Genomic DNA, 21,799 nt, shown 5'->3' with positions numbered 1-21,799 from the left:
AAGAAACGAAAGCTTACCAAACAAAAAGATACCATAGAAAATCCATGGTGAAAACAGATCAATTTTTAAGTAGCAAAAGGAAACGAATCAAAACCTTGAAGATTCCACCATAAATCATTATACTTAGTCGGTTCAACCATGCCATTGCCAAAAGTGTACCTGGCATCTGCATGTAAAAGACTTAATCATATGAAAGAGTTCTTAAAGATCTGTGTTGCCATAAACCACTTCCGGCAAAGTAATTAAAGTGTAAATTTCACCCAATTTATATGGATATTTGATTGTATTAGATTCTAGTCAAAGAGATTTAATCTAAAAAAAGTAGGTAAAACCAAAAAGATGTCAATGAATCGACCTAAAACAATCAAAAAATCACTAAACATGCAATCAAATGTTTACAACAACCCAAAAATCATCCTTCCAAAAATGCCGCATATAGTACTTTTAACATGTATATTTCTATACCACATACTTAAAATCTGAACATGATGAAGACAATCATCATTATTAAACGACAAAATAAAAGGTCGTTTACAACAGTATCTGAAACCATTCAATGATTTAGCACAAACCTTCTTACAATTGTATTAGGCCATGACTTGGTACAGACTACAGAGTAATCGATCCAATCAAATTATTATCAAAGTAACGAAGCAAAGTGTAACACAGAATCAAACCTACATTCCATTAAACCAACACAAACTAACACATCAACCACACGAAACTTTAAGATAAAATGCATAGAAAGTAGTAAGTAGCACAAAAAACATATTAATACTAAGACATACTTAGTCACAGAAAACAAGTTCTCCAAATCATGCTTATATTCCTAATATCGCCCTGCCGCCAAACAAACAACAATTACTACCAAATATACTTGTTATGCATAAAAGAAAACATGAAAATACTCAATATCATACTGTAAATCCTTTAAACAAAATCCATAATCTCAACTCCATATTTAACAAAAAAAAATCTTTTCTATTTACAAAGTCTCACTTACTTCTCAAAATTTAGCAGCTGCTGCTAGTTCATCATAACGATTAGCAAACTTCTCGTTATCGTTATCGTTAATCATTATGGCATGAAATCCTTTTTACACCTTTACGAATTCCAGATTCAACTTTAATCTCATTTTTACTATTTCTACCACTACTCCTTTCATTGATCTTAAAATTTACTTTTTCCCTTTTTACCGCTAAGTCGCCCACAACTATTTTCTTCATAATTTTTTCACCCTCATTTTCCACGTCAGCCACAACCGCTTTTTCTTCTTTTTCAATAATTACCGGAAAATCCGGTAACCATCTAGGAACATGCTTCAATACTTTCTCACTGTCACGAAACAAACACTGCGAATCCACGTGACATCCACGTGGCAACGGCTTCGCAAAAGGAATCTCGCGATTCCGATACACAAACTTCATAATATCTAGAAGAATCGATGAGTCAGCAAGTCTATATAACCGTTTATTAGGATTTTCGTTACCGGTAAATCCAACGTCATAATGTAAGTCTTCAAATCCACGGATTACGTCATACAGGTTGCATTCTGTACGGCCAGTGGATACGGCGGAGATGACGGCGGATTTCGCTATTGATTGAAGGTACCTCACGGTGATGTTAGTTAGGGTTTCGAGTGCGGTAGTTTGAGCGGCGGCGTATCCAGCGGATTTGCAGATTTGCGTGACGGCGATTTTAGCGACGGCGGTGTGAAAATCCGATGATTGGAAAAGATTGAGTTGAGATTGTGATGATAAAGTTCTTGTTGTCTTCTTCCTCGTCTTCATCGGCGCGAAGTGATTTTAAAACCCTAATTTTAAAACCTTTTGTTGAATCAGCAGAAGTGTTTTAAATTTTATTTTATGTTATTTATTTATTTAGAATTTGCGTTTAACTTAGGATTGGGTCTAATTTTATTTTAGTTACTAATTAGTATTCATATTAACATTTAATTGACGCTTGAACCACACATATTTAGGATGAAACCAACAACTTTCGTACAAATATAGGAAGTGAGATTTGAACTTAACTTGTAGATGAAAATTCGAATGGATACGATATATCAAAACCCGCATAGTAGTTCAAGGTATACCGTGAACAAATAGTAACTGGTCTAAAAATGTGATAAAACCAATAAATAACTCGTAGTTGATAATCTGAATAAGATACGATATAAGAAGATCTGAATAGTAGTTCGAATTGTACCATGAATGAATCGTAACTCACCGATCCATCATTCCACTTACAATATGCATATGTGTTAAGGGATTTATTTATATGATGTTAACATCATATATAGCTTTATGATGTTCCACTCACAAAATAATTCCTAGAGGACATTTTAACTTTTTCATGTACCATCATTTATAAATAACAAACATTTGATATTTTAATAGATATAATTTGAGGAATGATTAAAATTTAAAACTACAAAATTGTAAAACAAATAATAATTTATTCTATACATAAAATTTATTAAATGTATATATTAAATCCCTGATATATGAGTTTAACATTACATAACATAGATACAAAGTAGTACATATGTTTTCTCTATATATTTCATACGAAGCATTTGATTTAGAAAACTTTTCAACATGGTTATAATATTACCCTTAGCTTTTTTGACATCTAATCTTTTAAATTAAACATATTTCTATTCCAATCTTAATATAAGATTTTTCATTTATTTATAAGTAGCATAATGAAATTAAATTAATAAATAGATGTAAACACCATAATTGAGGTATGCAATGCAAGAAAATAACTAGATAAAAGACGACTATCAGAATCGAACTAATGACCATCGCATTATAAATGCGATGCTCTAACCTTTGAGCTAAGCAGGCTCACACATGCAGAGGAATTCAATAAACTCTTACAATCTTTGCTATTAACTATTTTTGGCTATTCATATTCGCTATTTAATGCAGTACATATCTTAAGTAAAGTGTGGTGGGGGGTTATGTAAAATTTTGGGGGGGGGGGGAGGGTTTATGTAAAATTCAAAAGCTATGTATATTTATCAAATTCAAAGGCTTAATTTATAACTTTTTTTAAAGTTGCAGTACGTAAGTTTAGGTAAAATCTGCAATACAGATCATTTTCCCTTATAACATAATTAATATCATATTAAATATGAAAAATTTTAATTATTATGGTTTAAACCAACTGGTTAATATGAAAGGCCCGGTAATAAGAAGGCATTGATATAACCTTCTCTTTTTCTTAGCTTTCAATTCATTAATAGTACACATAAAAGGGATAAAGATCCTCTCGACCTCTCAACTAACTTGATAACTAGATCTATCAAGTTGGTTTTGTGAGACAATGAATGCTAACAAAATAATATCCTGACTCACAAACATCACAACTTGAGAGGTCAAGTTGTATATTAACTTGAGAGGATCCTATCCGTAAAAAACTAGTTCTAAATGTTGTAAAACAAAAAACCATATCAAACAACTCTCTTCAGCTGCACCTGGATGCAGCAAAGTTTATATCATTTTCCCTTTGAATTTTCACTAACTTTTAATTTCTGTAACAGCGGATTTTCTGCTATAACAACTTTAACTAATTACAGTCATTATTTACCAATTCTTCCTATTTGCATTGCTTTGGTCTGAAACTCTGTCTTGACAAAAGGGAACTAATTAAATTCCCGAGCCTCTTTGCACCCGATGTAGGCTTGAGTAGTGTCATATTTCCCACAAAAGAGCACGGGTCTGACCCATTCGAACTACTTCCACTGCACCACCCTCCAGGAACAATCATTCCTGGGCCACGATTAAGAAGTTCAGAGTCGATCTTGTCTAGTACAGGATCATCTTTATGGAACTTTCTTGCAAAAGGAGCATTACTGTCGATCATTCTCTGCATGTGATCCATAGTGAGGTAATGGGGATGTTGTTTCGGAGGGTTGTCCCATGATATGAAGTGTAGATCGCTGTTGACTGTAGTATTGCGAAACTGTTTTGCATTGCATACAACTGTGTGAAAATAGCCTTCGGGAGATGAGATAAAATTTGCATAATACATTAGGACGGTTCGGGGCAAGTTGTCCCAGCCCCATATACAGAAGTCAACAAAAGGTCGTGATAATACCATCCAAGCAGACCCTGAGTTGAAATGCCAAAAAATTGAAGTTGTTATATCTAATTGCAAAGTTGAAACTTGAGACTTTACATTAGTATGAAATATAATGACAAGTACCAAAACCGATGGATAATCTGCCCATGACAGGCTCATCACACAGACAATACATAGCAGAACGGTCCAACTTGGATTGTATTTTATTGACATCAGGTCAAATAGGTACTATAAATATAGAGAAATTATGTATGAGGTAAACGGACGAAGGTCGCCTAAAATGTATTACAAGTTACAACCACGGAACTCATTTTATTTATAAGAATAAGAGTAATATATTAAGGATAGTTTCTGATATTCTCATATTCAATACAGTAAGTAATTCTAAAGTATATAATAATTTGGACACAAAAAGTGGACAGGAAAACCTAACCAGGCTTTTGAAAATAATAAGCTATTTTGACCCACTACCCATCCTGCAATTTTAATATGTACCATCACTAAAGATCGTATGTTCATCAAAAACTAATGCAACAACGCATACACGTTGAACTATTTCCACCAAATTGTCTCCTAGTCAACTTGAGTCAAATTATGAGTTCAAATTTTCAAAAGCAATGTCTAAAACATAAGCACATGCCACAGGAAATATTCTTTAGAGCAATTAGTTTCAAGAGGCATTATTAGGATTGATAACGATGGATAAAATTAGGTAATCTTTCCTTCGTTGTAAAATGTTATTGACCCTTTTGAGTCACACATTTAAGATGTTATTGACACTTCCGAGTCACACATCCTTGAAAAACAACTAAGTGAATAAAGACAGTGAAACACCATGTACATTTTTACCCCTCGATCCAGATGCCAATAAGAAACCCATTTTTAACAAAAGGGGTTGTTTTGGGAAAATATATATAATACAAAGTTAAATGTTGCAACGAAGTTTTCCTGTAATGTTATAGACACAAGGAGAAAGATTGGTGATACTGTCACACCCCTTTGTTTTTTACCTAAGAAATGACAATTTTATTTGTAAGCCTACACCCAAACTAATATGACAGTATTAATACATCAACCTTCCCTCAAATTTGAAAAGCCAATGTTTTATTTGTTTTATCCAACTTAAATTCCATTTTTGTTCCTATATTATATCTAAGGAGCGAAACAAATATCAATGGCTGCAGCAGAACTGAAACTATCATGATGTTTGTTGTTTAATTATTCAAATAAATGGTTAAACGTGAGGTTATAGTGAGTTCAAATTTGACAGTCATAGACGAATGTGATCTACAATTCCAATTTTCAGAAAGAAAAAAACCAGACTTGCACAAGACCGTCAACTATCCCTAAAATGACTTGAAGGCAAAATATTTTAAGTACATTAACGTATAGTCATATAATGCCATCAAGACTGCCACAGGGCCGACAACTACAAGAATTGTCCTTCTAAGGAAAATATCACATACAGACTAATAACACCAAGCTTTAATCACTGCCCTATTTTTTTACGGCCATATGACAAGCAAAATGGTAAAGACCTCATGAGTCTGTGATAGAGGTCTACCATTAGAAGTGTATTCTAGAAGGAAAAATCAAGTCAAATACGCAAAAGTGGGGCAGCTGAATTGTATTTTTGGAAACTGGCTCAATCCTCTCAATCAAATCGGTGATTGATTTTATGCAATCAATTTAATAAATGATTTTCCAGAAAATTAGGGAGTAGATTGCTGTCCTTAATAGTATAAATAATAGGCTAGTTTTTCATTATCATTCATTCAGAATTGTTCTTATTTCATTGTTCTTGTAATTGGAGACAGTGCCCTTCTCGAATTGGGCCACTATCCTTTGTTTTTTAATAAAAGACTAGCCTATTATCATCTTAAGAAAGCTCATGGTCCTCTTACATTGACAGCTCCTTTACCAGCTCATCCCAGATTTTTACTTCAGCCAAGATCAGTGATTGATAGACAGATTGTGAAACGAAATGGCAAGATGGCAGTCAAGATTCTGGTGCATTGGGATGGTCTTCCAGTTTCTGCACGTGTGACATTGGTAAGCGACTAGTAGAACGACAAGGGAAGGAAAAGCTTTACGAGTACCTTATGGGTCTCGATCATGAGTTCGGGGTCATTAAAACTCAGATTCTTGCTACTAAACCAACACCGAGTCTCGGGACTGCCTACCACCTGGTTGCAGAAGATGAACTACAAAGAGTAATAACCGAGGAGAAGAAACCAGCCATGGACGTTGCTGCTTTTAAAGCTTCTGTCCCATTTAAGCGTGAAAACACATCATCCAGTCAACACAAACCAAGAACATATCCAAAATCATCAAAGCAAGAGGAAGAGGTGAAACATTGCACAAAGTGTGATCGAGATGGACATGATTGGGATAGCTGTTTCAAGCGGATTCGTTATCCAGATTGGTGGCGAGGAAAAGCAAAAGTGGACAAAGGCAAGCCGAAAGCTTCGCATGTTGAGATTGGATCGAGTCCGGTTCTAGGCCTCACAATGGAACAATACAACGGATTCTTGAAACATTTCGAGGATGGGGTTACTACAGGTGATAAGGAAGTCAAGCGTGTTGCCAACATGACAGGTAGTTTCAATGATAAAGAGGATTGGGTTGTAGATTCGGGAGCCACCGATCACACAACATGTCGAGATGATATTCTAGTAAATAAAAGAAAAATACCTCATGAAATTCCTGTTGAAATTCCTAATGGTGATGCGATTCCAGTAGAGGGAAAGGGTGATTATACTTTGCCTGGTGGTTCTAAGATAGAAGGAATATTGCATGTTCCTAAGTTCAATTGCAATCTTTTATCTGTTAGCCGATTAACTAAAGACCTTCAATGTGCTATAACTTTTTTCCCGGACTTTTGTGTGATGCAGGGGCTTCGTTCGAGGAACTTGATTGGTGCGGGTGAGTTTCGCAGAGAAGCTTGCTAGAGTTGACTTCCTCAAAGATTTCTCTTTCAATCTTAAAAATAAAGTTTGTGATTCTTGTTCAAAGGCAAAACACACAAGATCACCATTTCCACTAGTACCATTAGGACAAAAGAATATTTTCAATTATTGCATTGTGATGTGTGGGGCAAATATCGTATTCCTTCACTTGTTGGTGCAAACTATTTTTTAACCATTATGGATGATTTTAGTAGAAGTGTTTGGGTTTTTCTCATTAAACACAAAAGTGATGCTAGTACTTGTTTAGTCAACTTTTGCAAGATGGTGGAAAATCAATTTAGCAAAACCGTTAAGAAAATAAGATGTGACAATGGTGGGGAATTTACTTCAAATTTCACGATGAATTTCTACACCAAACAAGGTATTTTGTTAGAAACCACTTGCCCTCATACACCCCAACAAAATGGAGTTGTGGAGCGTAAACATAGACACTTACCTGACACTGCTTGAGCCTTACGGTTTGGAGCTAATCTTCCAAAGAAGTTTTGGGGGGAATGTGTTCTGACGGCCGCTTATATTATCAATCGATTACCTTCCAAAACTCTTGGTGATAAGACTCCATACGAATTGGTGTTCAACCAAAAGCCCGAATATGATCATATGAGAGTTTTTGGTTGTTTAACTTATTTTTGGAGCATTGAGATACAAGGTGATAAGTTTAAAGTGCGGGGGAGACCTGGGATTTTTATGGGCTATCCTTAAGGGACAAAAGGCTATAAAATTTTTGACATCGAAAATAAAAAGATTATTGTGTCACATGACGTCAAATATCATGAATACACTTATCTTTTCCCGGCTTCTATGCGAGATCAAAATGATTATGATATTTTTAATCCCATTCTACCCCAAAATATAGATGCCCCCCATTTTGACATAAATCCCTTGCATGATGAAACATCAAACAATGGGCCTACCAGTAACTCACAAAACTTAGAGGTTGCAAATGAACATTATTCTCAAGAACACCACAATGAAATTGACTTTCAACAAAATAGTATACAACTAACAGAGAACTCAAGGCCAAGAAGAGATCGAACTCAACCCAAGTATTTAAGCGATTTCGTTGTTGATCTCCCCTCTCCGATTGACCATGCACGCACCACCACATCAACTCAAGAAGCCTCGACGGTACATCCCCTTACCAACTATGTCTCTTATAATAATTTTTATAATAATCATAAGGCTTTTTTGGCGGCCATCACCACAAATGATGAGCCGAAAAATTTTAAACAAGCAATGCAGGATCCAAAATGGATTGAGGCCATGAAAAAGGAGATTCAAGCTCTTGAACAAAATGATACATGGACTCTTGAGTTTTTACCAGAAGGAAAACGAGTTATAGATTCTAATGGGTCTATAAAATCAGATACAAGCCAAATGGAGATATCGAGAGATATAAGGCGAGACTGGTAGCTAAGGTTTTCACACAAATTAAAGGGGAAGATTTTCATGACACGTTTGTTCCGCTGGCAAAACTAGTCACCGTTCGCACATTACTAGCTGTGGCAACTAAAAATAATTGGCTAATCCACCACCAACTTGATGTTAACAATGCTTTCTTACACGGTGACCTTGATGAAGAAGTATACATGAAGATACCGCAAGGTTTTTCTAACAAAAACAAGACCAGAGTATGTCGATTGCGAAAATCTTTTTATGGTCTTAAACAAGCTTCAAGAAATTGGTATCAAAAGTTTACCACGACTCTTCAAGGACTCGGTTTCTCATCATCTAAATCAGACCATTCGCTTTTCATATACAGAAAAAATGACATCTTCATTGCTAGTCTCATTTATGTTGATGATGTTATCATAGTGGGCAATGATTTACAGAAGATACAAGAAATCAAACAATGTCTTCATGACAAGGTTAGCATTAAAGACCTTGGTGATTTAAAATACTTCCTTGGCATCGAGGTAGCCAAGACATCCAGTGGACTTGTTTTAAGTCAAAGGAAATACACTCGATATTTTGGAAGATAGCGGCATGGAGGGATGTCGTCCAAGTTCTTTTCCTATTGAGCAAAACTTAAAGCTTGTTATGGACGACAAACAACCATAGGTCGATGCTACACATTATCGGCGAATCATTGGCAGATTAATTTATCTTCAGGCTACCCGTCCAGACATCGCCTACTCGGTCAACACTCTTAGTCAGTCTGTTACAAATCATATGGATGCATTGTCTAGAATTTAACGATATCTTAAGGCTACTCCTGGTCAAGGCATACTCTTGCCAAAGTAAGGTGACATGAACTTGGTTGCTTACTCTGATTCGGATTGGCTTGGTTGTCCACTTACAAGGCATTCACGAACAGGTTATTTGTTGCTTCTTGGAGGTGCCCCTATCTCATGGAAAACTAAAATGCAATCGGTTGTTTCACGATCTTCCGTTGAGGCCGAGTATAGAGCCATGGCTACTGCTGTGAGTGAAATCATTTAGATGCGATGGCTCTTGAAGGAACTGGGCGTTCCTCAACTTGCATCTAGTGTTCTTTTCTGTGACAACCAGGCGGCTAGACACATAGCAAATAACCCAGATTTTCACAAACGCACTAAGCACGTTGAAATGGATTGTTACTTTGTTCGTAAGAGAGTTGCGTCTAAAGAAGTTTGTCTTATGTCGATTGACTCCAACCTACAACTTGTTGATCTTCTCACGAAAGGTCTTGGAGTTGTGTAACTTCGCACTTTACTTAGCAATCTGGGCATTGTTGACTTACATGCTCTAGCTTGAGGGGGAGTATTGGAATTAGTAAATATATGGTGTTATCTTTGCCATATATGTCTCATAATATCTTTTATGTTATTGGCTAAATAGTTGTCTTGCTAGTTAAGTTTGCTAGCAATATCTTCTGTATTTATACCATAGAGTCGACCTCTTTTTTTGTAACCCATAAAACTAGGTTTTATGGGCCGTATCGTGTCAAACGGGCAGCGGGCCCAGTTGCTTATGAGTTGGAATTACCATATGAAGCTAGAATTCACCCAGTATTCCACATTTCGATGCTTAAACCTGCCCATGGCTATTTTTCTTCGGTGCCAAGTAACCCATTACCCATCACCAAAGACTGGGACATTGATTTACAACCCAACTCGGTTATCAGTCATTGATGGGTCTATGAAGCTGGCCAACCCGTCTTAGAATTGTTGATTTCATGGTGCAATCGCCCTATAGAAGAATCTATGTGGGAAACCTATGATCGAGTGGCTGAGCAATTTCCTGCATTCCACCTTGAGGACAAGGTGTTTTACCGGGAGGGAAGTAATGATAGAGGTCCACCATTAAAAATGTATTCTAGAAGGAAGAATCAAGTCAAATATGCAAAAGTGGGGCAGCTGAATTATATTTTTGGAAACTGGCTCAATCCTCTCAATCAAATCGGTGATTGATTAAATGATTTTTCAGAAAATTAGGGAGTAGATTGTTGTTCTTAATAGTATAAATAATAGGCTAGTTTTTCATTATCATTCATTCAGAATTATTCTTATTTCATTGTTCTTGTAATCGGAGACAGTGCCCTTCTCGAATTGGGCCACTATCTTTTGTTTTTTAATAAAAGACTAGCCTATTATCATCTCATCAAACCTGTTCTTATCAGTCTGACCTCAAGTCACTAGCAACCCCGGATAAAAAGGATACTTTATTTACTCAAATTTCTAAGGTCAATTATCATATGATTCATATCAATTGTCTATCAAAAATATGAATATTTTGCTAAAAGTGGATTCATAATGCAATATTAGCATAAGACAACATCATGTATTTCCGGATACCTTCTAACCCGAAAATGAAATGGTCGAAATAACAACCTACATGGGAAAACTATACTTACGTATCGACTCGATTGCTCAGCTTAGGATAATAACTAAACAACTAGAATACTTTATGAAATACTAGTAATTGAGAGCAAAATAATGAAAAAAAGACGAAGATAAGTTACATCACAAATTGTAGATTTTATATTCTTGATTTAGAAAGTGTCATCCAAATATTATTGGTGAAACTTGTCCAAAATCGAAAATCAAATTACCAGGCTTGGTGGCATTTGCCCGTAACTCAAGTGATGATAATCATGATATTATACAGGTTGGATTGTGAGCTATTCCAGATTGAGTTGAGAGCAAAATAATGAAGACAAGATGAAGATAAGTTACATCACAAATTGTAGATTTTATATTCTTGAGTTAGAAAGTGTCATCCAAATATTATTGGTGAAACTTGTCCAAAATCGAAAATCAAATTACCAGGCTTGGTGGCATTTGCCCGTAACTCAAGTGATGATATTACACAGGTTGGATTGTGAGCTATTCCAGATTGATTGGGTCCGCAGTCCGCTGGTACACAAATTGGCTTGCTTATTTCCAAGTTGTGAGATGAAGAAAGCGGCTAGAGTGGCTCGAGTTTTATGGTTCTTACGAGTAGGGGATACTCATAATGGTAGAATGATTACAGGTTGGGCCTCCATGGGTCCATATATTAAATCCTCCTAGATGTCTCAAATGAACCATATATATAGATAAAAAGAACCATATACATTACTTGAGAAAATGAGGCACTTTATGGTCATCTAAAGCTGTTTAACAGAAAGGAACAGATTGAAAACTTTATAGCAGTTCTATATCTATATTAGCTATATATAGGACAAAGCCCTTAATAACAAGTACTGAAGAATGTTTGATCACATCATGTTGAGATTATCAACTACCAGTCTAACTTACATTCAGAAGTAAATCCTCGTAAATCTAGTTAAACACACACACGGAAGTGACAGAAGTATGAATTTACACCTTATACACCATCCAAAAACCGAACTTATCATTCAGACGATTGTAAGTCAGTAAGGTCATAAAAGTACCTGTAAATAATTTGAATGCAGTAGGCACACTCCTTCTTTGTGTGATCCAAAAAACATCAGATTTTTTCGTCATATACAATCCCGGATCAACTATAACTGGCTTTGCTCTTTTCGACCTATATATATACACATACATACATTCCAATCGTTAAAAACCATTTCAAGCCATCCAACCCTAAACCAAAAATTCAAACTCACCACAACAAATATCACTTACTCTTTCCATCCAATTTTACTCGTATGATGAACAAAATTCAAATCCCTTGGTAAATACGAAAATGTATGCAACAAATCTATAAAAAAAAACACAATTATTCATCAAACCAAACAGTCAAATACTAATCAAATTCTACGAAAGACAGACATTTTTATTACAAAAAATAAAAAAGAAAATGGGAAAAAGATACCATCTTGGGTAACAAGGGGATAATCAGAAGCACTAAGATTAATAAACCAATCCCAGTGGACCCCATCACGCAACAAAACAGCAGCAGCGTGAAGGGTATTGGCAACCATAGTGGGCCCACGATACGTAACCAAATTAGCCTTACTAATCATTTTCACATTCCCAAATTTCGAAAACAAAGGATGGGTTTGAATGAAGTTAAAGAGGTGAAGTCTGTCATCAGGGGATGAATCGGCGTCTAAATGAACAATGTACCTATTATTGGGGTGGTAAATGGACAGCAAAACACGAATTAACATTCGACAATCGTGTTTGGAACCGGAAATTAAGTAGGCGAGACGGGGCGGTGGAGGGAGGGTGGAGATTGGAAGTGGAGTCAGTTTGTGTTCCACGAAAATGGAAGATGGGATTTTTATTAAAAGAGGGAAATAAGGTGGGGAAATTAGGAATATTATTGTGAGGAGGAAGAGGGTTAGGATTGAAATCAAGGGGAGGATCCATTTTCTTATATGATGATGTGTGTAATTATATGTTGTTGTTTTTGGTTTTTTCATTTGTGTTTTTATGTTTTGGTGTTGGGATTTGGTGATGATGGATTGAAATGAGAGTGTGAGTGAGTGAGTGTGTTTGTGTGTGTGGTTGTTGAAATGTGAATGGTTGTGTTGTTGATGGTGGTGTGTGTGTCTGTGAAAGAGTGGAGGGAGTCGAAGGAGTGGAGTTAAAGTTTGGGCGATGAGTGTGGATCATTACTAGTTAGGAGAGACTTGTTTTTTCTTTCTTTTTTTAAAAAAAAAGTTGAAAAGATTCAACAACAGGAGGTATAAAATATAATATCTTAATTGGGTCCGTGTTAAAAAGTTTTCCCGAAATAAAAATGTCTATTTAAAATACCTGATAAGAAAAAAACTCCTTACTAATCCGTCCGAAGACATTACGAAGTGGTAAACTCTGTCCCCTAAACTTGAACCTGAATATACTTAAATGAAGTCTTCACACATTTGTAAGATGAAATTTTTCTTTTTATTATTTTTTTAAGAAAAGGGATATTTTACAAATAATATGTTATGATCATTTTAGTTTTGTAACCTATTTTAGCTTTGCAAAACCCTCACTACAACAAAAATGGGTTGTTATCACGCTTTCGTTGGGACACTTTTATTATTTGCTCCTAATAAACGATACTATAGCACTTTGTAGCTTGGTTATCTTATTTAATAACTTTAAATCTATACTGATATTATAAAGCAGATTCCTTCCAGATTTTTAACATTTAGTTGAAATTTTCAATATTGATTTTAAGTACATCCCTAAAATACCCTTCTCATCTATTCTATATTTATCTAAAATAACCATAATACCCTTTCGCTCTCCTCAAATCTCAACCAATCATGTTTTTTCTCTCTCTTTTTATTCCTCTAATTCATTCAAAATCTTTTATCTCAAAAATCATACGTCGATAAATCATAAAAATTGTATGGGTGTTCTTAAAATTTCATGCTCTTTCATTAGAGATCATTTGATATACTTTTGACGAATTTTTAAATCTGAGGGCGGAGGGCGAAGGCCGTAGGCATTTGACTATCACACTCTCTGACCTAGCTATCACCCCCACCATCTCACCGCCGCAACGTGCGAGTACTTACTCTCGTGACATTTAATATGTAAGTCCTAAGAGGGGTAGTTTTTAAAACACTTAATTGTTAAGGGTTTTATTATATTAGTATCTAATAAAACACTTGATATGTAAGTCATATTAACGTTAGTTTATAAGACACTTACTTGGTGAGGTCCTATTATGTTGGTGAGGTCCTATTATGTTGGTATGTAATAAAACACTTGTTACATACGTTGTTATATCAAGCTTTATGGGACACTATTTTTTTTATGTCCTAATAGGATCATATACTTATAAGAACACTGGGTATATATTTCGTATTATAGGTCCATTTCATCATAATACCAAGTCTCATCTATAAAGATGGTAATGAGTCGAGTATAGGTCGGGTTTATATAATCCTGGATTCAAACCGAATCAAAAGTCCCCATGTTAAACCCGGACCCGACTGGTCCGTTTCTATGCTAACTTTCGAGTAACCGGTTTTCCTACGAGAAATCGGGAACCCGTTAGTTTGTTTTTATTTTTGATATTTGTTTACTTTATAAATTAAAAAATATTTATGTGATTTCTTTTTAAACTATCACATGCTAGCTCAATTACGATTTCATACATTTTAATCCCATTTAAAAATCAAAAAAGTATTATTATGTAATGTAATATATACGGGTCGGGTATACGGGTTTAAGACGACCGAGTTTCAGGTTTAAAAAAAGTATTATTATATAATGTAAGCTCATATGGGCTGCCATACACATTGCATGATTTAAACATTTTTACTAAGTTTATGCATACAATAAACAAAAACGTTAGTTCATGTATACTATAACTTTTTGGGCATAGTTTATTTCATTTCGGTGCACTAAACCCTAAAATAAATAGGCGTATATGCAGTTATAAGTTGACATAGTACTTCCTTTGTAAGATGTTTAACCAATTTGAGAATGGGAAATTAAAGTTCTTGGGTTTTTGGGGAAAAATCGAAAAGAGGAAAGAAAGAAGTGGGGAGAGAGAAACATAATTGTGTAAATTATGTTTTTTATATATAAAATCGATATATATTATAAAAGTCGGTCAAAGTTAACTATCACGTCAGCAAACTGATGACGTGACATCGGTGATGTGGCACTTAACAGACGTCGTCTGTCAAAAACTAACGAGATACCCTCTATTAGGAATTTTTTTGGAAATAGGGTCCTTTAAATAGACAAAAACAAAATAGGTTATCTTTAATAGGAAATTTGTTTAAATAAGTTACCTTTTTATAGACTTTTCCTTTTTTAAAAATGATAAAGGGTTGTTTTATAATTATTAGGAGATTAACAAGTTAAGTATTTGCCAATGAACCCTACTTCAATCACCATCAAATGAAAAAATGGATTTGGATAAAATCTCACAAATTCAAATCCGATTTAATGATGAGTTTTATTACACTGATGACTGATGACGAGTTTTTCTGATGAGTTTTAATCTTTGTTAGATGTAAGTTGAGGGGTGTATATGGCCATATGGGCGACATAATTTTTCGGAAAATTGGCTTGTCAAATTTCCACCCCTATCAACTTTTGGCATGCTAAATTCTCAAAAGTTGGCATCAATATGTCTCGATGGAGATCGAGAGAATCGATCGGTAAGAACGTGCTTGCATGTTGCACTTATATTGTACCGGTCTTAAAACATTAACGGTTTAACATGCTTTGAAATAGAATTTTTATTCCATCTTTTAAATTTTGGCGCGGATTGTCATGAAATAGTTTTGAACGCATGACCCGATATTATTTCCAATTTTAGTACGGTTTTATGGGCACCCCAAACCTTTCAGCCTATTTATTATTTTAAAGTAGTAATTAGTAATGCAATTTCCGAGAAATTACGATTTTAGTGTTTAGGACTTTACGTGAGTCTCGGTTTCGTGGTACGTACTACGTAGACTAGGAGTCGTCTATCTAATTTAACTATTTGCGTGTAAGAAACGTAACAAAAATATTTTAGAAGATTCCTTAGCATTTATTGATGATGTTTTCTTTATGTATTTATTTTAGTTCACATTGGATATGAAGGATAAGTCGATTTTCAATTTTATTTTCCCCGGACGTATTTTACAATTTCTTACTTTTTTTCATTACTTATATACCCTGTATTTTCTTTCTCATAAAGTTATAACCCACTGAGATTCCCGAGAAGTTTACTAATCACGAAGCTTGTCATATGACAATTAAGTTCAATTAAAGTACGTAACATTATCTTAAAAATGAAGATATTACTTTTAAAACTGCATTTAACATATATAAAAAATTATACCATATCAAACATTTATTTTGAATCATATAATTATAAATATATAATAATTTGATGTATTGGCAGCCATTAGGACTTTGCTTGACAAAAGCCTTACTTTTAACAATTTTTAAATAGAGTCCGGCTGTACTACTGTATATAAAAAGGAAAATGATAAATTCTCTTAACCAAATAGCTTAATAATCCTCCTAATACATTAAGAAGATGACATGTGATATCCACTAATTCTCTTTCGTAATCTTACTCCTTGATTTTTTACATGTCATCATCTTATTAATTAGAATGATTTTTAAACTACTTAGAAAGATTGATCATTACCTATACAATAATGAGGGTTCTTAGAGTCCGTTATGTTCAATGAAAACTACTAAAAGACCCTCACACATCTTAAATGATTTCGGATCTTTATCATGATTCAAACTCTGACTTTCAAATAATTTACACGAAGACATTACCTTTTTACCTTTGTTAAGAAATGATTAAATTGTATAATAGGAAACCAGATATTATGATCATTTTCACTTCATTCTTTCTAAACTAAGTGTTAATTAATATCTCAACTTAGATTGACTCAATCTAAACGTTCATTAATTAATTTAACAAAATAAAATATAAATTTTTATTATTTTATCCTTATATAACTTCACAAAACTATTTTTGTCAAAAACTAATAAAAAAAAGAGATTTGCTAACTAGTGCCCCTAGTGCACTAGTTAAGAAACATTTAATGAACTTGTTATTTCTTTATTAATCAAAAATTTTATTTAATGTGTATTAATTTAGCTCAACAATTTTTATTTTTAATTGAATAATTAATACATATTTTTATATTTTAAGAAAGTTAGACTTCAATAAATACTTCATTAAATGCTTCTTAACTAGTACACTAGGGATACTAGTTAGTAAATCCAAAAAAAAAAATAGAGGCAATGCTCTAATATTAGGCAATGATTATATGTATCTCGTATGCATTTCTATTTTATACAAGTACAATTATTTTATCACCAAATTTGTACCCCACAAAGACACACATATTCATTTAAATCTGCTGAAATCGTCAAACAAACCGAGTAGATTGAAGATCATGCACCAGCTCAACGTTTCAACTTGCAACTTTTCAATATTTCCTACCTATAGTCAACTCATCAAAAAGTCATCATCTCATTATTATTAAGATTTCTTCACAATAATCCAAAAGGATCAATCCAGTATAATCCTTTTTCATTCATTCCCTCATTTTCCCAATTCTATAATAATATACAACAAAGTTTTATAAAACGTACGTACAATACTAATACTAATGGAGTTTTTCAATAAGGCCAAAGTTGTAAGACTTAAGAGCCACCTTAACAAGTTTTTGGTGGCAGATGAGGATGAACAAACCGTACGACAAAGTAGAAATGGCTCATCGGTTCGAGCCAGATGGACCGTAGAAACGGTGGAAGGCAAGAGCCATAGCATTCGTCTTAGAAGCTGTTCCTCAGGGAAATATCTAACTCCTTCAATGGAGCCATTTTTGACTGGGATGACTGGAAAGAAAGTTGTGTTAGATATCCAAGCCAATAAGAGAGATACATCTGTCGAATGGGAGCCGATCAAGGAAGGCGAGTTCGTCAAGTTGAGGACCAAAGGCGGAAAGTTTTTGAGGGGTAATGGGGGCACGCCCCCTTGGCGAAATTCTGTTACTTATGACTTGCCTGTACGGACCGCGACGCAGGATTGGGTGTTGTGGGTTGTTGAGGTGGTCGATTTGGAGTCGTTGGAGAGTAATTTGTCGACGATGTCGAGTTTTTCGTCCGTGCCCGATGTTGACCGGGTTCCGGGTGAAGGTCCGAGGGGCTCGGTTTCGTGTAATGGGTCACCACTCGCAAGCGGTAGACTACAGGTACATAATTAAATCTTATTATTATTATACGTGCTGTTTCAGCTTTTTTTTTTTCTGTGCATATCCTGCAGTATCTTAAACTTATATACAAGTAATATTAGGAGTAGAATAATATATGCCTGAAAAGAATAATGTTCGCTTTAACATGAATGAATGAAATCATTTTCATATAAAGTTATGATTATATAGATACGTACTATAAATAAATTAATGTAACATTTGTTAACTTAACTTTAGATCATAATATTGCTGTTTTGTTTTTGTGAACCTATATAGAGCGGTATGGAGTTTTTTCATAGAGCAAAAATGGTTAGACTACAGAGTCAGCATAACAAGTACATGGTAGCCGATGACGATGAAGAAACGGTTAGGCAAAGCCATAACGCGTCATCTTCGAGAGCCCGTTGGACCGTTGAGTATGTGGAAGGAAATCCGAATGTTATAAGGCTAAAGAGTTGTCATGGGTTATACCTTAGCGCGACAAACGAGTCTTTTCTACTTGGTTTGACTGGAAAAAAGGTACAACAATATTCGGCTCAAAGGAAACCAGACCATACTACGGAATGGGAACCTATAAAGGAAAGCACGCTCTATGTTAAGCTTCGTACGAGGGATGGAAAGTTCTTGAGGGCAAATAGCGGTCCTCCACCTTATAAGAACTCGATCACACACGATATACCTCATCGAACTGCCACACAAGATTGGGTTTTGTGGGGGGTTGATGTTGTTGATATTTCGTTGTCTGATACAGATTCTGTAATGAGTTCGGTATCTAGTTTTTCGTCTGTGGTGGAGGACTACTCGGGGTCACCAGAAATCGAGACCCCGAGAAGAAGTTTGCTATCACAAAACAGTGGATCATCTTTGCCAGTTGCGGTCTCTAGCTCTTTCAAAGATAAAGCAGCAAAACTGGTATTATAAACATTTACCTTCACTAAAAATTAGTAAATGTTGCATTTTTCACTTCTTAAAAAGAAGATTATTAATGAAGTCTCTCAACTATTTTTTATAATTTTCTATTGTAAACTTCAAGCATTAATCAGCTTCACAAATAGTTAAGAAAAACTAACAAAACATGGCTAACAAATTTCAGAGCAGCGGAATGGACTTCTTCAGAAAAGCAAAAACCATTAGGCTTAAAAGCCACCACAACAAGTATCTACTATCCACAAAAGATGGTGAAAATGTGTTGCAAGACCGTAACGCGACAACAAAACAATCCATTTGGACAATTGAGTTTGTTACCGGTTTTGATAATGTCGTTAGATTAAAATCCATGGATGGGAAGTACCTCACAGCATCTGAAGATCAAACAATGCTGGGTACTGGTCGTAAAGTTGTCCTAACTTCGCCACAAAAACTAAATTCATCGCTAGACTGGGAACCTATACGTGATGGGTTCCATGTTTTATTGAAAACACGTTATGGGAATTATTTACGGGCTAATAGTGGGTTACCTCCTTGGAGAAACTCGGTTACTCATGATATACCTTATACACATCATGATTGGATATTGTGGGATATTGAAACTGTTGAAGCCAGAATAGAGGAAAAGGAGCCACAACCTGAATTGGTTGATTCGGATTTGGATTCTGATTTTGACTCGTTTTCTCTTAGGACACCTAAGTCGGGTTCTGCTGAGGTTTGTGCAAATTTTACTACTTTATTTTATGTTTCAGAGTGAGTAAATGCTGTAAATTAGCCATATACTTCTATTCTGATCTGTTTCAGAAATTATGTTAATATCGACCCCTTTTAGAACCAGATGGATTTGTGTTTTTATTGTATTGATTCAAATGTGCCTCGTGCTTTTGTGAAATTAAACCTGCAGGTTGGTGGTTTTTGGGAGAGTAATAATAATAAGGCTGTAAAGAGTGAAGGGAGGATGGTGTACTATACAGTGGTTGACGATGATGGGAATTCTGGGGATGATGCTTATGCAGAAATGTCATTGGTATTCAAGGGGAATGGGTTAGCGGATTTGACTGGAATTTTGAAAGAACAAACAGGGTTAGATGATATAGTTATTTGCTCAAGGAACCCACTGAATGGCAAGCTTTTCCCTTTGCGGTTAGCATTGCCACCAAACCACACGGTCATGCACGTTGTTGTAGTTCCTTCTACTTCCAAAGGTTAGAACTTTTTTGGACTTTAATTAAACCTTGTGGTCAGTTTCATATATAACAATATATAGTTAGATTTCATGATTTGGCTGAAGTGACTAGAGTTTGAAGATTGATTATGGACCATGGATGTTCAAATTTAATACACACATATAAAGTATGGTTACAAAATGGGCAGGTGGGTTGCTTACATACGTGTTGCGTGAAAAATAGGTAAATATTGGTGATTTCAAAGCGGGTCAGGGGGTTAAGACACCAACATTATGCTGCACATCTTCTAACCTCGAGAGTTATTAACATATAAAGTATGGTTACAAAAATAGTTGATGAATTTTGGAAGTGTTAGTAGTTAAGCAAGGCGTAAACACTAGATTTTTCCGTGAGCATCTTTGGGCCCATCACATTCGGGTTTTTTTTAGCTATTTTACCAATTTTATCTGTTTAGCCACTTGTCCACATATGAGTTGAGTTGTTCTCTTTATGTTATAACTTATGTTTCCATATACATTTAAATTCACCATTGCTTGCTAAGTTATGTGTGTTTGTGTGTACTATTCAGTTGCATTAGGATTTTAGCCGGTCTCAACATGAAAAAAGCAGACTGCAGATGTTATGTACAAAGCTTTATGGAACCTGGTTGGACACACTTATTCAAGTGATCATGCATTAGAAGTTACCAAAGAGTTTGAATAATGATGATGAAGCAAACCCATTGTACTGCTATCGTGGGATTATATTTAAGCCCGATGGCTTTCTGTGGTGTATTTCTCATGATTTGTGGCTAGATATCAGGCTTTTTTACTACCAAAACGATTAGCGTTTATTTTGTTTTTGTTTTGGTTCAAGCTTACTGTATGCTATCTGTGGACTTGAACATATTACTGTAATTAGCAGAGTTACATTATGCATATTCTATTTATTGATTTTATTTGATTCTAGAAGCAACTTCCATTTGGATGCCTTCCAAATATGTAATCCTATGGTTTGTATAGTTATGATTCAAATGTTATTTTGGCTACTCTTCTGTGAAATTTATTAAATTTTGTCATTGTATTCAATGCACTTCATTCTTTCTCTAATACATAGATCTTATGTTGGATAATTAAGAACTGAAACAGTTGTGTCAAATCTCTTAAAGGGCGGCCCCTTGACCCCCGTCTACTCTGCTGGGAGCGGGGCCACAATCGAGGTGCTTGGTGGCCCTTCGACCTGGTGGTCCATGAGCAACGACTAGATCATTGTCACAAACTCCCAATCATCAGACTCCATCAGGCAACATAAGTTTAGGAGGATACTTTTATAGTTAATCATGTAAAAACTTGTTTAAATTAGATGCAGGGTGGATTTTATGGAAACAAGTGATATTTTTAACTAATATCCATCCTTTGTTTTTTACATTTCAAAATAAACCACATGGCTATGTTATGATAGATGTTGATAGAATATCTAATATGCTTATAACTTAGCATTGGTTGGAATGAAGTCTTCATTGTTCTCACAAAACAATTGTTTTTATAGGGAAATGATATGAAAGTCAACATAAATCACATGAT

At 34.9% G+C, this 21,799-nt stretch overlaps 3 protein-coding genes across 3 annotated transcripts; 1 reads left to right on the top strand and 2 right to left on the bottom strand.

Annotated features, from left to right (window-relative positions):
* Positions 1-1,070: 1,070 nt before the first annotated feature.
* On the bottom strand, positions 1,071-1,790 carry LOC122580522 (transcription initiation factor TFIID subunit 8-like). The gene has a single exon (XM_043752796.1). It carries the CDS (start codon positions 1,788-1,790, stop codon positions 1,071-1,073), a length of 720 nt encoding a protein of 239 aa, XP_043608731.1.
* Positions 1,791-3,196: 1,406 nt separating this feature from the next.
* On the bottom strand, positions 3,197-13,017 carry LOC122579225 (beta-glucuronosyltransferase GlcAT14B). Its single transcript, XM_043751347.1, has 4 exons — positions 12,327-13,017; positions 12,137-12,212; positions 11,920-12,035; positions 3,197-4,121 (listed from the first exon to the last, which is right to left on the bottom strand). Exons 1-4 carry the CDS (start codon positions 12,877-12,879, stop codon positions 3,607-3,609), a joined length of 1,260 nt encoding a protein of 419 aa, XP_043607282.1. The 5' UTR covers positions 12,880-13,017; the 3' UTR covers positions 3,197-3,606.
* Positions 13,018-17,395: 4,378 nt separating this feature from the next.
* Positions 17,396-21,255, top strand: LOC122609827. Its single transcript, XM_043782768.1, has 5 exons — positions 17,396-18,123; positions 18,400-19,035; positions 19,217-19,765; positions 19,955-20,255; positions 20,806-21,255. Exons 1-5 carry the CDS (start codon positions 17,539-17,541, stop codon positions 20,820-20,822), a joined length of 2,088 nt encoding a protein of 695 aa, XP_043638703.1. The 5' UTR covers positions 17,396-17,538; the 3' UTR covers positions 20,823-21,255.
* Positions 21,256-21,799: the final 544 nt, after the last annotated feature.

Source organism: Erigeron canadensis, chromosome 8 (genome assembly GCF_010389155.1).
Source record: "Erigeron canadensis isolate Cc75 chromosome 8, C_canadensis_v1, whole genome shotgun sequence".
NCBI classification, from domain to species: domain Eukaryota; kingdom Viridiplantae; phylum Streptophyta; class Magnoliopsida; order Asterales; family Asteraceae; genus Erigeron; species Erigeron canadensis.
This window is presented reverse-complemented; position numbering and strand designations above follow the sequence as displayed.

Coding starts and splice junctions, on each gene's coding strand:
- LOC122609827 (XM_043782768.1), top strand. CDS start 17,539: ATGGAGTTTTTCAATAAGGCCAAAGTTGTAAGACTTAAGAGCCACCTT. Junction 18,124..18,399: donor TCGCAAGCGGTAGACTACAG/GTACATAATTAA, acceptor GAACCTATATAG/AGCGGTATGGAGTTTTTTCA. Junction 19,036..19,216: donor AAGATAAAGCAGCAAAACTG/GTATTATAAACA, acceptor AACAAATTTCAG/AGCAGCGGAATGGACTTCTT.
- LOC122580522 (XM_043752796.1), bottom strand. CDS start 1,790: ATGAAGACGAGGAAGAAGACAACAAGAACTTTATCATCACAATCTCAA.
- LOC122579225 (XM_043751347.1), bottom strand. CDS start 12,879: ATGAAAAAACCAAAAACAACAACATATAATTACACACATCATCATATA. Junction 12,213..12,326: donor TCCCCTTGTTACCCAAGATG/GTATCTTTTTCC, acceptor TTTTTTTTATAG/ATTTGTTGCATACATTTTCG. Junction 12,036..12,136: donor AGTAAAATTGGATGGAAAGA/GTAAGTGATATT, acceptor GTATATATATAG/GTCGAAAAGAGCAAAGCCAG.